Source organism: Falco naumanni, chromosome 1 (genome assembly GCF_017639655.2).
Source record: "Falco naumanni isolate bFalNau1 chromosome 1, bFalNau1.pat, whole genome shotgun sequence".
NCBI lineage: Eukaryota > Metazoa > Chordata > Aves > Falconiformes > Falconidae > Falco > Falco naumanni.
The window spans coordinates 17,303,051-17,319,293 of record NC_054054.1 but is presented as its reverse complement, the minus strand read 5'-3'; the positions used below and the strand labels follow the sequence as shown (position 1 = coordinate 17,319,293).

The 16,243-nt window shown below is 39.6% G+C and overlaps 1 protein-coding gene across 3 annotated transcripts in view; it reads left to right on the top strand.

Moving 5' to 3' along the window:
• LOC121082931 (glycerol-3-phosphate acyltransferase 3-like) overlaps positions 1–16,243 on the top strand; it is a 31,364-nt gene that overhangs the window by 6,989 nt on the left and 8,132 nt on the right. The window contains exons 1-8 of one of the 3 annotated variants that reach the window (XM_040582664.1): positions 1,442–1,666; positions 8,573–8,645; positions 10,247–10,517; positions 12,311–12,385; positions 13,071–13,160; positions 14,070–14,163; positions 14,433–14,548; positions 15,917–15,972. In XM_040582664.1, coding sequence (XP_040438598.1) covers positions 1,511–1,666; positions 8,573–8,645; positions 10,247–10,517; positions 12,311–12,385; positions 13,071–13,160; positions 14,070–14,163; positions 14,433–14,548; positions 15,917–15,972 — 931 coding nt within the window. In that variant the 5' untranslated portion in view covers positions 1,442–1,510. Of the gene's footprint in view, positions 1–1,441; positions 1,667–8,572; positions 8,646–10,246; positions 10,518–12,310; positions 12,386–13,070; positions 13,161–14,069; positions 14,164–14,432; positions 14,549–15,916; positions 15,973–16,243 lie in introns of those variants that run through there. The other 2 variants (XM_040582645.1, XM_040582654.1) reach the window with 2 other exon arrangements.

Below are 16,243 nucleotides of genomic sequence, written 5' to 3'. Positions count from 1 at the left end.
TGTAGAAGATACAGAAGGCTCCAAAAGAGGTCAGCAGGGGGAAAGAAGGTAAAGCAGGCAGATGGCTGAAGATGCGATGTAGTTACAAAGATCTGAGGGATGGCATTCGGCAGCAAATCTGAAGGTGCAAAGCTATATGACTCATTATATGGCACAAGAAGCATGCCATGGTGTCACGTGAGCTTGTAAACATGTCAGGAACCTGCTTGTTGGTGCCTGGGTGCATGGTATAAACTAGAGGACTTGGTGTGGTGTAGCCCACTGATACCTGTGCTGCTGTTACTGACTGGTGTGTATTGGGTGCACTTTCTATAGAGATCTTTGGGTCTACTTTAATTTCTAAGGAAGCCAGTTTGTCTGTACCGAGGCTGCTGTACCACACAAACCAAAGGTACATGGGAATGGGTGTATTTTGAAAAGAATAGCCCCAGCTTTAGACAAACATGCTGATAATAAGCATGTGCAAAGGAAAGATCTGTTATGGACCAGCATATCATTGTCTTGGAAGTTATGCCCCTAGACCCTCGTTTCACCAAGGTTAGTTAATTTATTCTGTGATAAGGTTGTATGAGCAGCTGGTAGGCTCTTCTTAGGTTCTAGAGATTCAGTTACCTTTGTTTCTTCTGTGACACATACAGAGGCAGGAGAGGGGTCAGTGAGACTGAACTATATGGTTGGTATTTGATAGGATAGAGGGAGAAAACTGCTTATCTATTGTGTTTAAATTCTGTAGTTGAATAAATACAGAGGCAGATGACTTGTTACTTCATCACAGTACATTTTGTAACCCTGTAACACGGTTTGGGTAATTTCTTGTAGAGCAGTGGAGGGAGCAGGTTTTATCAGACTGTCAGTTCCTGCCTGCTGAAATTTGCATCTCCATTTCACAGGTGTTATTGAAATATAAAGTAAAATAAAAACACTTGACTTTTATCGCAAGCTTCAGTTTGGTTCCTTTAGTCAAATACCAAAATGAGGCAGTCATTAGATCATGAAGTAGAAAGCCTGACTAAATAAGTCACTAATTAGAGCAAATGCCAGTTGGAGAAGTGCTTCATGTGTATTAAATGAGTTTTAGAACAGAAAATGTTTGGCAGTCTGCAAACCACACCTTTGTGGTTCTGTATTGTAATTTATCGGCGAGACACCTTTTGAAAACTAGTTGACACATTGACAAGTTTCCTAATTGTCAGCATTTTATTACCTAACATATATTATTACTTACGTTTTTTCTTTCTTCTCCCCTGTATTATATTTGGTGAGTAAATGCTTATCAATTAAAAGGAAGTGGGTGGAATTTGGGCGGGACAAGAGGTAGAAATTACATTATCATTGAGAGCATTGGTGGTGTCAGGCTTCAGAGGGCAGCAGCCTTCTCCTAGAGAAAGCTTTGGCTCTCAGGATGTGCAATTTTTATTTGCCTCTGTCTCTTAAAGCTTGCTGGATTCTCCACTACAGATGAGCATGTATTCTCAGAGAAGCAGTGGGTTGCCATTTTGAAGGAGCAAGCATGGAAGAAAATAGAGAAGGTCATGGCCTTGCAGAGGGCAAGATTTTGTCTATCTGGATGATTTTGTTTGTGGTGTTAGTTTTGTTGCCTTCGGTGTTTCGAGTGTCATTGGGGATTTCTCATTTATATGTGAAAATTGTAATTAAAATGTTAGAGGTAAGTTGGGAGTTGGGTTAAAGAGGTACATGTTTACTACAAAACATGTTTAATAAAAAAATAAAAATCCGTACATTTGGTAGAGATGCCGTAGAAGTCAGCAGAAAGAATTCCATTAACTTGGGTTTGTTGTCTGCAGCTTGAACTTTTTTTGGTAGTTCTTTTGAATGGTGTCTTTAATGATACCTAGTTATGTTCTGGGTTATAATCTTAGAATCTGGTACCAGTTTGAGGTTTTCTTGGGTTAGAGATTCCGTGTTATGTAGCTTCTAGTTCAAGCTGGTTAGAATACTTCATGCTATACTCAGGACAAGTCAAATATAAATAAAAAGATGCAGTAGTTCGTGGGAGTTGGTAAGTAACAAGTACGTGTGTTTTAGATGTACATAAGTTTCTGTGGGTTTATTTGGATTATTTTAATTACATGGTATTGATGAGCGCTGTTCTAGGTAAGAATACTGGCTGTGTGTTTGCTTCTTCCAGTTATACATCTGGGGGAGGCAGCAGTCATAATTTCTGCTGTATGAGACTTGAGGAATCCATGTAACCTTCTAAAAGTATAATTTTTTTAGAGATGAACAGGTCTTGGCTAAGATCGTGATTCTGCCGATATAAGTTTTCAGAGGCTTTTAATAAGCCACAATTGCATTTAATTTTTCAAGTCTGACTTTTCATATCCATCAGTGGCCAAAAGTAGGTGCTGTGAATTCATCATATTGAACAGTGAAACATTTCCGTTTTCCGGTAGATTAACTTTGTCTTTCTGGCATAAACCTGTTCTGCATGAATATACTTTCTTCTTGTGGCAGAAACCTTATTACTGGTATTATTACTATTATTAAGTTGTTAGAACCATCTATTTGTGTAGTAGAATATGTTTGCAATAATGTAATACTGTTAACATCATGACCCTCTTACTTTGCTATTTCTGTTTCGTAATTTGCTCTTTCTCTCTCGCACTCACTAAGAGCTCTTGGGCAGGGCCTGTCTTCAGCTGTATGAACATCATTTAGCATAGTGCACGTGACTGCAAACTTCAGGGGTTACTTTTTTTTCAGATACTGATGTCAATGTGAAATGACTGCCTGCAGTGGCTATATCTAATATGGGCTTTTATGTGATACTTATTTTTAAATCAGGCAGTGGTATGCTAATTAAGTTCTTACTGATATCCTGAGTCAGAGGCTTGTGGCACTTGCAATTGATTTCATCAGGCACACTCATGTCAAACACAAACATGAGGAGGTCTTTGGACAGCTTTGCTGCTGCAGTTGGCAGACATTAAAATAATTTCTGTATCTTTTCCCCTGTGCATTTCTCAACTTTGAAGGATGTTTGACCCACTCAGTGGGTGTTTTATATAGGAAGGCACTTCTTTTTGGAAAAGCACGTTAAATGTTTTTCTGTCCACAGTTTTCGTAACCAGTTATGAGCATGATAATTTTGTATTCACAATGTGGAAGATTCATTTATCAAAATAGAAGTAATTAAGTTAATTGTTACTTGATCAGATACAGCCTTTTATGCCTAGTTCCCCATTACTATAGCAACTAATAACAGGAAGAGCACAGCTCCATATACAGCACGTCAGGCTGACTTGTTTTGTTCTTTAGTTGAAAGTTGTTCCGTAACTGTCCTGGGGGCAAAAAAGCAGTTTCCTCTGTTTTAATCTTACAATTAGTTTCCACTGTTTCCTTTGAAGTATTGTTCAAATGTGTCTCATAGTGACAAAAAATGAGTACTAAGAGCTATCTTGGTGGGAAATGGGAGAGAGAGGGAACGGAGGGAATGTGTTAGGTCCCTTTTGCTCGTGCTTTGGCCCATGTGGCTCTTTGCAAGTAAGGGTAGGGCTGAGAAATGCTGAGTTAGAGCTTGTGCATGCAATTGCTGGGCCTAATCTTGGAGTCCTGGGGCTGGTTCACCGGAACATGGCTGAAATTGCTGCTTGGGATACAGTTAGCTTTAAAACAGGCTTATACGTGCCCTTTGTTCAAGAGAAGAACAACTTGACATTGATAACCTAGTGAAGTGTCAACTTGTTTCTAGCTGTGACATTATCTACCTGAGATCTTGCTAACTGAGTAATGCGCAAAGACCATCCTTGATTCCTGTTGTTAGCCTGAATGGTGAAATAGGATGCCTTACCAAATAGCTAAGCTGAAAATGCTGAAAGAAGATGCTTAGCCATGTATTAGCACACTACTGACTGTATTACAGGAATATCAGTGCTCTAGGAAGTACCAAACAACTTGTTGATGTTTCACCAAAAATCCAAACTTGAGCACTGTAACTGGATTTTCTATTGTGTTGCATTTGATTTAGTTTGTTAGGTAGACTGGCGAAATTAACAGAAAACTGCTCACCTGAGAATGGTTCGTATTTGCTTCTTACAGCTGTAATTGACTATGCAAATTGGGAGGCGGAGGGAAAATGTGTTTTATTTTCTTCCATGTTTTGTCAGTTGGAGAAAAAGAGTGGAGACTGAAATCAAGGACTTTAAAGGCCCAAGATATTTTTTTCAAGATTGTGTTTTCAAAGAAAGCATCTCTGTAGCCCTTACTGAATTTGATGGGACCTCTAGGTATTTTAGGATAAAGCCCAATTTTGCAGATCTATTACTAAGCAGTGAGTAATGGTGGCATATGATGAGATAAGTAATTTTGATTTCCTGACTTCACTGAAGTGTTTTATCAGTGTGAACAGTGACTTGAACAAATGGGTAAGATGTATTATATGTATGGAATTAATTTGTACCCTTTGCTGCTTCTCCATCGAGAAATCTAGATACTAATTTTTCAGAAACAAAACAAACCTTTTCACAAAAGCAAGATTCAAGGTTTGAAATTTTTGGGGGTGATTGCTTGTGGGGTTTTTGGTTCTGTGTTTTGGGTTTTTTTGTTTTGGTGTATTTGAGTGCTTTTGTTTTTTGTGGATGTGGATAGTATGATAATAAAAGATCTCCAAGACGGTAATTTCTCAGTTGCATAACTATTAGCCCATAATTATTATTACTACCATCAGTTCATCTTTATAATTTTGGGAAATATTTTAAGGATAAATTTGGTTGGTTTCCAATATGCCTGTAAGCTTTTATTTGTGAAATAATGTCTTTTTTCTAAGCTTTGTATTTGCTTGTCTGTAACAGGGTTTGGTGGAAGTGATGATACTAGCAAAGCTATGCTAGGGACATTATTCTAGCTTTTTAGCTTTGCAGCTGCAAAAAAAAATGCATTTGCTAAAATGAAATCTACATCATACTCTCACAGTCCTGTGGAGAGTCAAATAAATATGTTAAACTGCTGTAGCTCCATTTGCCAAGAATCTTGTGGAATGTTGTGATCTGAGCTTCTGTATAAAATTGGTGTATTGTTTCTTGAGAAATACTCACGTGTAGGGAAGACATCAGCCATCTAATAATTTTGGATATTCTTTGAATTGATAGCTCCCTTGTACATTGAGGTAGCTGGTATGCTGTGAACTCCCACTGGAGTACCAGGTGTTGCAGCCACTTAAGCTAGTAGAAGCAGCTTGTTGGCGTGCTTTGGAGTACATGGTTATCCTGAGCTAGCCACTGCATCAAAAAACAAAGAACTGATACTTGTGCTTTTATCCCAAACAAATGTTTGGAACCCTTCTCAATGCATTTCATCTGCCTTCAGTAGAGCAGCCAGGAGATTTGTGAGTGCTTTTTGCCATCTGATTACAGACAAGTTGCTGCTTGCACATCCTCTCAGACATGCAATGTAATACACAGTTCATTTGATCTGGGTTCTTGTCTGGGAAGTGGAAGCGGAAATGAGGCCAGACAGAAAGGGCTGTTGGATGAAAAGGTCCTAAGTGCTTGATCTTAGATGATAATTTTAGCTTGCAGTAAAAAAAACTATTGACCTTCTCTTTGTAATTGTATGTGGAGACTTTACACAGAGTAATTGTTCTCACGCGTGACAAAGGCCTTGGGGCAAAGTCAAGAAAAGGATTGAAAAAAGCCAATGTAACGAGTGATTAGAAAAAGCTTTCCTGAGAACATAGGAGAAGAGGCCATAAACTATGGGAATGTAGAGGAAGAGAGGCAAAACCAAATTATTACAGTATGGAAAAACGGAGTACCAAACAACACACCAAAATGTACTTAAGAGGAAAGAACACAAGAAGTGAGATATTTTTTTTTAAAATGAACATTCCATATTGTATAGCTCTTCATGTCATGTACTATGAAGAAAGTAATTAATAAAAGAAGTATTAGGTACCCTTATTTTGTTCAGAATGTAATTAGAGGAATCCTCAAACAAATGGGTTGTTGGAGTTAAGCTGTCAAGTCTTCAGTATTCCAGCTGGGATCACCTGCTGGATGTTTGGACATGTTGTGTCCACTTCAGAAATGGGAGGAAGGCAAGTACAGCACCCGCATTCTCATTTGGTCAGCAAACTTAGAAATTAAGTTGCTCCATTTAACACTTAAATTCTGTGTTTGTTGCAACATCCATGTTTTTGTAAGGTATTTAAAACATGCTTTCATTACTGTTTTGCAACAAAGACCAGCATGACAGCTCTGTCTCAATACTGTGCAAAACAAAGGCAATCACAAAGCCTTTTTGAAAACAAATCAAACATACAGATGCCACTGAATGCAGAACAGCATAAAAGCTACTCTGCTGGGTCAGTCCAGACTTTCACCCAGACAGAGCCTGATTTTGGCAGGCATCAACTCAGTTGCTTGATGAAAAGCCTAAGAGCTGGGTGCTCGTATGCCACATTGCCAGGAATACCCTCCCAGATGCTTGCTTTAGCCTCCCATGCCAATTAGAAAGTTAGGAGAGTTTTGTGTCCTGTGATGATTTTCATCCATATTTTTGTGTAACTGCTTCAATTTCTGATGATCTCTGGCAATATGTCCTGGACAATGAAGTCCATAACCTACTCTGCCCAACACTTTCATACGATATTCCCCAGTTCTTGTATTTTGTCCCACCGTTACACTGTGCTATAAGCAGGACTTTATACTTCACTAGTAAACTTTATAATTTTTTTGTTGGTTTTGACTTGTCTTGCTCATTTGAATTAGTTAACATATATTGTGAGTCAGCTTGGTCAGTGATTATCCCCCTTTTCCTACCTGTGCTTCAGAAGCCAGCCTCCTCGATGTGTTCCAGATCCTCCGCGATAGTATCAGCAAGCTCGTTTCTGGCAGTGCTTGCTAGCTGGCAGGTGCCTGTTCATGTAGGAGGACTGAGATGGGCAAGATCAGGGTGGTAGACAGGAGACATGAAAGCAGGGAGTGAGGCTTTGTTTGCTGAACTAGGGGATTTTTATTTTTTTCCTCCCTCATGCCATGTAACTATTCTAAAGGATATTTGCGAAGGGATGAAGACCAGCAGTGCATTATGAAGTGATTAAGTCTGACATGTCTGCCATTACTCTCTTCTGCGATACCCTTGTTCCTATGCCATATATTCTTTCATTTCTCAGTGTGTGGGCTGCTGTTCTCATGACATCCCCTGTCTCCCCAGTTCTGAGTAACTCTTTATGTGTTGTAAAAGATCGAGACGGATGATGTAGCAGTTTACCTTTCTTAGGGAATGATTGGGAAGTATAGACAAGTTGAAGGTCTGGGATTTTGGTGGGTTTTTTTGGTTTGTTGTTTGTTGTTGTTGTTGTTTGTTTTGGTTTGTTTGTTGGATTGGGTTTGTTTTTTTATGGTGTTATAACAGATGGTTTGCATGGAGTTTAAAATACAGCATCACTGCCTGTTCTGCTTTCTCTCTTCTTTTCAGATGGCCAGCAGAAAAAGTCAACTAACAGTAACTAAAATATCCTAACTATGCTGAGCTAAAGTGTCCCCTTTTTGTTACTGACTTAAACTTCAATAGTTACAGAAGGAGATGGTAGAGAACTTAAGGATGGCAAAAAAGCTAGTTGGTGATGTTGGCACATGCAACACATTGTAATGTGGTAAAGACTATTTTGAGATCATGCTTCATGGTGACTTCAATCACTGCGTATGTCAGTAAGAGGGGAATAAACTGTTTAGCAAGAGTTTGTCCTTATCTGTTGTAGGTGGGAAAGCCTTAACAGCAGGTGAGGACATAACCTGAGCGGGTCATTGATACCTTAATAATGAGAAGAGCTTACACACAAGTGTCCTGTGTCCTTTGTTAGGGCAGATATTTTGATGTAAATATGGGAGGATCTAGTACCCATGAGAGCTACTATTTGTATGTCTATATGTGTATGATGGAAACATTCAAAACTATGAAAACTTCAAAAATTAGCAAAATCAAATATACCAATATGCCTAATGGAGAAGTTTTATGCTGCTGTGCGCAGGGAGGAGAAACTTGGTTTAGTTCAGAAAGGTGAAGATGGGGAAGGGTGAGAGCTCATTACCAGAGCTACTACTACAGAAATACTACAGATATGAAATGATCCCTCCTCTGTTTTCTATTAAGAGAAACTGCATGAATGCCCTAAAACTGTGGTAATGTCTTTTATTCTGAAAATCTATTTTTAGATCTATTTTTCCAGCGTGTCTCTAATGTCAGCGATAGTATTTTGCATCATTCTATTGCCTGAAACTAACTGGGGAAGAGAGGGTTTTGGACCCGTGGACCTCATAGAGTCTCTTAGGTAGTACAGTAATTTGTGGGACCCCAGGGAAAAAACAACTGCCTGTGTCCTGAAAAGAAGTTTTGTCATTTTCAGGAAAAATTGTTTGGCTCAAAGGTAATCTATGTAACAAATGAAACAAGGAGGTGTGCAGGACAGCCTTCAGGCTGAATTTGAAAAATGAAAATCTAAGACCTGGCTTCAATAAGAGAGGTTCAGACAATTCACCTAAGGTAATTACAGAATGCCTGGAAATGATGAAATGAAAACCATCAACATCTACTTTTCTTGTTTTGGGAACAGTGGGCCACCCTGCAGATTGAGGAGGGAGTAAAAAAGCAGAAGGCGCTGGCACTTGAAAATTTAATCTCCACTGGTAAGATCTCTGAATGAAGGTGACACAGCACTATTTGTCTTGTAAAAAGGCAACTATTTTAATATCTTACCTAGAAAAGAGTAAGCAGAAACATAAATTGCATTTGATGTTAAGTAAGAAAACTGGAATGGCCAAAATGGACTTTGATGTGCAAATAACTGCTGAGGTTACAAACTACAAAGAGACCTTAAGTATGTTATAAGCAAGACAATCAGTGAACAATGGAGTCTTCTAAATAAAAGATGTTAGAGACAGTGTGGGTATAGAAGGACATTGCCGATAAGCATTTGGGAAGCTGTCCCTGTTCTCATGAGTATTTTGTACTTTCTGACTTCATCACCTCTCTCTTTAAGAGATTAGGAGAACAGAGTATTCTTTGCCCTTGACATTCCTCTGTATGGATTCTCTCTTGCTTCTTGTAACTCCTAGCATGCAAAAAGCCAGGGTCTCTCAAGTAAAGAAGCTACACTGTCCCACAGATCACAGTTACAATTTGCATTCTTCTCTAAGCATGGGGTTAAAATCTGAAAGACCAATTTTATTTTTTTTTCTCTTCCCAACAATTTTTCCTTTCTTCTTTGACCAAAGGGGACTGGATTAAGTTCTCATAATAATCCTTTTACTTGTAGTGCCATTTTCAGTCACTAGTCATGTAGACTGTTTGGTTTGTCAGAATTTCAGGTCTGATGATTTTCTGAACACTGAAGGTTTGATCAAAGTGCAGCTGGAGGAAGGTTTTGTGATTTTGATCAGAAGGTAGCATGTTGATTAAGGCAAATTAGATGTATTTTGTATAATGCATATCTAATATCCTCCAGTTACACCACCCCACCCCCCAAAAAAAAGGCAAACAAAACCCCCAGGTGTTAGCTGGTATGAGTCAATAAAATTTTTAGTCACTGTAACCAGCCAGGTAAGAATCTGGTCTCAGAGTGGCCACAGCAAACATCACTGAGACTTGCTGTGTGGCTGGCCTATGAGGTGTAATTTTAGAGATATGGAGCATGAATGTGTTGTCATTCTTCCTGCACAACACTACTGTGTTACACTAGGTATATCTCAGTGGACAAATCTAGACATTTCTTGAAGTTTCTCGGTAGTGAAGTGACTCCTAAAGGAGAAGGGATGTGTGAAGAGAGAAGGCTCTGAGAAAAAATACCAGAGAAAGATGTTTGCTATTGCTAGGAAAAAGTAAAACTAATCAACAGCAGCAAGAACAACTGTAGAAACACTGCCTGAATTTGAGTCAAAGGACCAGGAGGGGTCTGCAATCTTAGCAGTGCACTATTGGCATTTCTAGGTGTGTGTACATATGTTGTTTGCTAAATGACAATGAAGTAGGTGTTGTGCTCAAGGTTTTATTTGCAGCTTGCTCTGAATGCTTTTCTCCTTTCCTCAACCATTGAGTGGTGTTATATGGCATAGCATTAGACAAGTAACTTGTGGAATTAAAAGCCAGTATGTAAATGAGGCATAACAATGCAATTATGGTGCTTGGAGTAGGAGGAGAGCTATTTCTAAAAGGCATGTGTATTTTGCTCGTTTTGGAATTCGTACTGTCCATTCCATTGTGTGGAAGGAAGACTCGTTTCCTCCTGCAGGGATTGTTCAGAGAGAGGAAGCCTCCATGGAAGAGGCAATTGCTGGCCACTGCCAAGGATGCTTCAACCTTGCTGATGTTATGTACTTCTCAAAGAAGGGGTGTGAGGCAGTTGCAGAAGATGAAGTCACCCAACGGTTCTCCTCTGAGGAGCTGGTGTCCTGGAATCTCCTCAGCAGAACCAACGCTGACTTACACCATGTCAGCTGGCAACTGACCATTGTGTGGGTCGTTGGGATCCTAATTCGGTATTGTCTTCTGGTGCCTTTCCGGTAAGCCAGGTGTAACTTGTTGGGATCTGGTTTTTGTGTTACTACTTATAAAAAATGTGAAATTTATATGCTGTTGACTAGTGCAGAAAGGAGAACCTAGCATTACTTTGTTTTCCAAGATGTCATTGAAACTTAAATATTGCTAAAAGAAAAAAATGTGCTGAAGCTGTACATTTCTCAAGTTCTGTATGTTTTATTAGTAATTAATTTGTTTTTAAAATCCAGCAAAACTTTACAGAAACCATCTGAAGATTTTTTTGCTATGTAAAGTAACGATTTTTTCAAGTGAAAGGATCAGGCCCTACCTGCCTAAGAGACAGGGAAACTGTATGCTGAACACTTGGGATTTGAAGCAAAGCCAGTGTTGAGGGAGCACAGGGATGGATGGGAAAGAGAGACATCTACTTGGAATGTATTATGTTTCCAAACTTTTAAAATTTTCTATTAAGCAAAACCAGCCTTTATCATATTGACGAAACAGTTACAAATATTCATGTATTCTCGTAAAGAGCAGGAGCTTTTAAATTTTCTTGTTCCTTTGATGGGAGGACAGTATATTTAAAACATAGCTGCAGCACATACAGGGATTTCATACAGTCAATCACATAGTAGAGCACATGTGCCTGTGTGTAAACTTAGATATGGAGCTTAAGAATACAACATTCGTGTACAAATAGCTTCAATATTGGTCTTGCTCAGCCATTAGTAACCAATAACCTTTAATTTTCATGATTATATAGTAGCTTACAGCTTGGGGTGGAAGTACATATTGAAATTTCTGGATAGGTTATTAAAAATGAAATGACAAGTCCCTTTTGGCATTGAAAAATGTCATCTGCATTAAAGAACACTAGCCTACTTGCCGTTCTTTTCCAACGTGATCGTTTCTTTACCATATGATAGCTTCAGATCAGAGTGTAGTGCTTTTTGGAAGATAGACTCCAGGCAGCACAAGGTTTTGTATTCAATGCAGGTTTCACAGAATCACAGAATGGTCAGGGTTGGAAGGGACTGCTGGAAGCCATCTAGTCCAACCCCCTGCTAAAGCAGGCTCACCTAGAGCAGTAGCATAGAATCACATCCAGATGGGTTTTGAATGTCTCCAGAGAAGGAGACCCTACAGCCTCTCTGGGCAGCCTGCTCCAGTGCTCTGCCACCCTCAGATAAAGAAGTTCTTCCTCATATTCAGATGGAACCCTCTGCATTGCAGTTTGTGCCTGTTGCCCCTCGTCCTGTCAAGGGCACCACTGAAAAGAGCTTGGCCCCATATTCTTGACACTTGCCCTTAAGATATTTGTAGACATTGATAAGATCCGCTCTCAGTGTTCTCTTCTCCAGGCTAAACAGGCCCAGCTCTCTCAGCCTTTCCTTGTCAAGGAGATACTCCAGCCCCTCATCATCTTTGTAGCCCTCCGCTGGGCCCTCCCCAGCAGCTCCCTGTCTCTGGAACTGGGGAGGCCAGCGCGGGTCACAGCATTCCCGGGGCGGCCTCCCCAGGGCAGAGCCGAGGGGCAGGGTCACCTCCCTGCGCCTGCTGGCCACGCTCCTCCTCATGCCCCACCCCAGGATATCATTGGCCATTGTAGCCACAATATATAAGTTAATACAGCAGGATTGAGTGGAAACGTGCTCATATTATCTGGTTGGCCTTAACTGGTTTGTATTGCTAGTTAGATGCTATTAATAGTGGAGGGATGAATTTTGAAATGGATCAAAGGGTTAAATAAAACCTTTTCTTGGTTGCTTTCCCAGTTTTGCTTCTTAGCATTTAATTTTGATTGTTTGCTTTGTAGCATCTGCTTGTCTGTTTTCAGCATTCTCTTGCTGGTCTTAGTCACTACGGTAGTAGGACGGTTTCCGAATGGCAGGTAAGTGCTTGCTGAGGTCTCCGCTTTTTTTTTTTTAATTTTTATTTCTTTAAGGATTTGAATTAGTGTGTTGGTGTGTAAATCTGCTTGAGTCCAAAGGATTAATGTGGACTATCATGGGGTGACTTTTTCTCTACTGTAAACTCAGAGCACTGTGAGAGAGAGTATGGCAATGGCATCTGAAAGTGGACATGCAATGTAAGCCAGATAGATACTGCTGGAAGTGTGTCTTGGAGTGCAAAACAGAGTATGCTCTATTTGAGTCAGAACAGGGCAAGTAAATCATCTGTCCTGAGTGACTGCATATTAATACTGTGAGACTGTTATGTCCTGTTGGTGCAAAAAACCTCAAGTGTGTTTTACCAGCTAAATATTTTTATATTATTAATGTTAATGAATGAGTCAATAGCAGTGGCTTTCAGAGAAAGTTTATGAAACAAAATCCTGATTGTTATCTTCTCTGATTTGAATCTGGTGGGTTTAGCATAGATTACAGTAGAAGAATGGAACAAGAGTATCTGTGATACCTGATAAGCTCCTCCTGCATGGAGGTGTTAGTGCAGGTAATCTGCTTAGTATGGTCTTTGTTGTAACAGCTATTGGGAATAATTTGAAGAGTTTACATTACATTGTTCTGTGAGCAACTACATAGAAATGAAAATGTATGTATGTCTATTTCTTACAGAATTAAGTGCTGGCTGAGCAACCAGGTTCAGATGATATGTGCCACATTAGGTGTCCGATGTGTGGGTGGTCTTGTTCATTTCCACAACAGGTGAGTGTGCCACCCTGCTCTTGTTGGTTTGGTATTGATTTCTTACAGTACTCAGTGTATCAAGTTTCAGAGTGGGATTCTTATTCCATTATTGCACAGATACTATGATGGTACAATTTGATCCAGGAAGCTGTTTGGATCATCTAGACTCTGTTGAGATGTTTGCATGCCCCACTGTGTTTTCTGTTGTGTATTGGCAGGGTATGTGAAAGGGAAGTAGTACTGTATTCTTGGTTAAATATACACTTAGAAATTTATCTCAATGTTTGTTTTGAATGTATTATAATCACATGCAAGAGTATCACCGTAAAATGTTCAGCTGTTCTATTAACTGATCTATTTGGTAAGTAATTCTTCATGCTCTCTCCTAAAGTAAGTTATGGGTGGTATTTCAGTAAGTTTTCATAAGATCTTGCTTGCTTACTGATGGAGCTTTATGTAATGGAGACTTCTGAAATATTTTTTTTGTTTGTACTTTAGAAAACAAGTAAAATCATGCTCTAGTATCTTTGCTGTTAAGGGTTTGAGTGTCCGAAAAATCTTTGATATATGCCTCTATGAATACATGCAGCTAAAATGCTTGCTCCAATGAAGTCTTATATTCTCAGCTAAAGGAAACTGGTTTTGGTGAGATGCCAAGACAATGGAAGTGTGAACAGACTCTTGAAAGTATGAGGAAAGATGACTTATCTGTTGTAAAGTGCTGCCAGAAGTTTTAACATATATCATAGTAATATTAGTATTTTAACATGCTTTGTGTTCTTCCACTTACTATGGATCTGTAGATAAGCTATGTTCCTGGAATGCTTTTGTCACAGAGAGTCTCGATTGTGGATGTATGGTCATTGGATGGGGCCTGTAGTCTGGAGAATAAACATTAAGTAATTACTTCTATGGTTGTTGTTGCAGGGAAAACAAACCACGAGGAGGAGGCATCTGTGTTGCCAACCACACATCTCCATTAGATGTTCTAATCTTGGCAAGTGATGGATGCTATTCTTTGGTATGAACAAGAGAGTCGGTAAATATTGCTAATGTTGAGGTGCCTGTAGATGTAGTGTTAGGTAAAAGGATAAACTTACGGGTGGAAAAGGTGGGATTTGATAGCATTCAAGACTGCAAGATAATAGATACAGGCAGGTGTGTGCACACTTTTGTCCAAGATTGTTATACTTTGTGAATGAGCTTAAGAACTGGTGCATCTGTGTTCATCATTTTATTATTTAAGTGTGTGTGTGTTTGTACAGTAACCAGTTTCTTTTGGGCTTGCAGGTTGGCCAGGCACATGGAGGGCTTCTGGGACTCATTCAAAAATCTTGCATGCAAACCAGTCAGCATGTTTTGTTTGAACGCTCAGAAATGAAAGATCGTCATCTGGTGAGGAAAAAGTAAGGTAGTGAGGTGTTTGCTTAATTGTCCCGTCAGGCCTAGTAATTGTGAGGTCTGACTGTTCTCACCCTGCATCTCTCTTTGGACAGCTGTAGGTTGTCATCAGTGTAAGGTTTGGAACTGCTCCATCAGTGAAGGTGCAGGGTATAGCAATTGTCTACTGAACTTTTGATCATTTGCCCTGTAACCTCTGGGAATTTCCACAGACAGGAGCCTGTTCATTCAGGTTTGAGGCTGATGATCTGGGACGTCAGGACAGAACTTTGAGTTCTGTTAGCACATCTGCTTCCCAGATCGTGGTACATTTTTCATTGGCTCTGAGCATTGAATCTGGTTATATTTGCTGTGAGTAGAGCTTAAAGGGAGGCTGACTGTAGCAAGAAAATCAACCAACCAACCGAAAAAAAACCCCAAACCCAAACTCAGGGTACCACCTAGCTGCTAAACACCGGAGGAGCACTCTGGAGAAGTGTCAGTGTGTTTGCTTACTGCCTGTACTGCTCTCCGGGCCTGCAGTATTGATTCCTGGCAAAGACAGCATGCTGGACTTAAGGGACGTGAACAGGATTGACTCAGTGTGGCAGTTCTTTCATTGTCAGTATTCTCAGGTGTTCACAGAGGCTGTTTGTAGTCATCCTAAATCTTCATGAAATAGGGTGCAACGCAGCTAACATTAACTGTCTATAACATTTTTTCTTAGAAAAATGGAGAAGGTCCCCTCCATGCTGGATCGTTCTCTGCTTTCTTTGGTGTGATGGTGGGGGTTTTTTTGGTTTTATATGCAGGCTGGAGATGAACTGCATGCTTTTGAGTCATAGGCAAGAGAGGTGTCTCAGAAAACATCAGATTTTGTGTGTTGGTAATCTGCTTAGTCATAATACATTTGGTTTTAAGTGATGCAGCAAATATAGTAAAATAGTGGCCTATCTCTTAACTAGATGCAGAGAATCATTAGGTAGCATAAAACTGATGTTATGAACCTAGAAGGCATGAAACTTAAAATATGGAATATACCTCAATCAAAAAAAAAGTTCAACTGTGTTCGTAGCTGGAACCTGTCAAAAATAAATGGCAAGTGATTGTTACATGCTCCAAGTACCACTGTTCTCTGACTTCATGCTAATTGCATTAAAATGGTGAAATAAAGACTGTATACAGTTTTGTAGAAGACCTGCTTCTGCAGTTAGCAAGTGATAACCTCTGGGATAAAGGCCTGAAACTAGCACACGTCTTGGCTGAGGCTACTGACTGGCAAAGGGCAATTGGGCAAGGGCTTTTCTTGTCCTATGTAAGAAGTAATGGATGTTTAGATTCTTGGCCAAATAAAAATACGAAGTATACACTGAAATTTTGTTTTCTCTCCACAGAATTAGAGAACACATTGCAGATAAGGCCAAATTACCCATTTTAATTTTCCCAGAAGGTAGGAAACAAATATATTGATTTTATTACTGCTCTTGCCACTGAGTGCAGTTTATTATACCCAGTCTTTTCAAGTGAGATGTTAGGTTTTACTCTGTAGAATTAACTAGCTCTTGTGAGAGATTGAAAGTGAGATTCTAGTATTTTGCAACAGTTTTATGACAGCCTTATTTGCTTTAGCTTATAGCGTAATGGAAGAGAGAACAGGCTCTGGGATTGTGTTTCAGAACTAAAACTTACTTTCTCCTTTAGCAACTAAAGTCTCCTTAAAG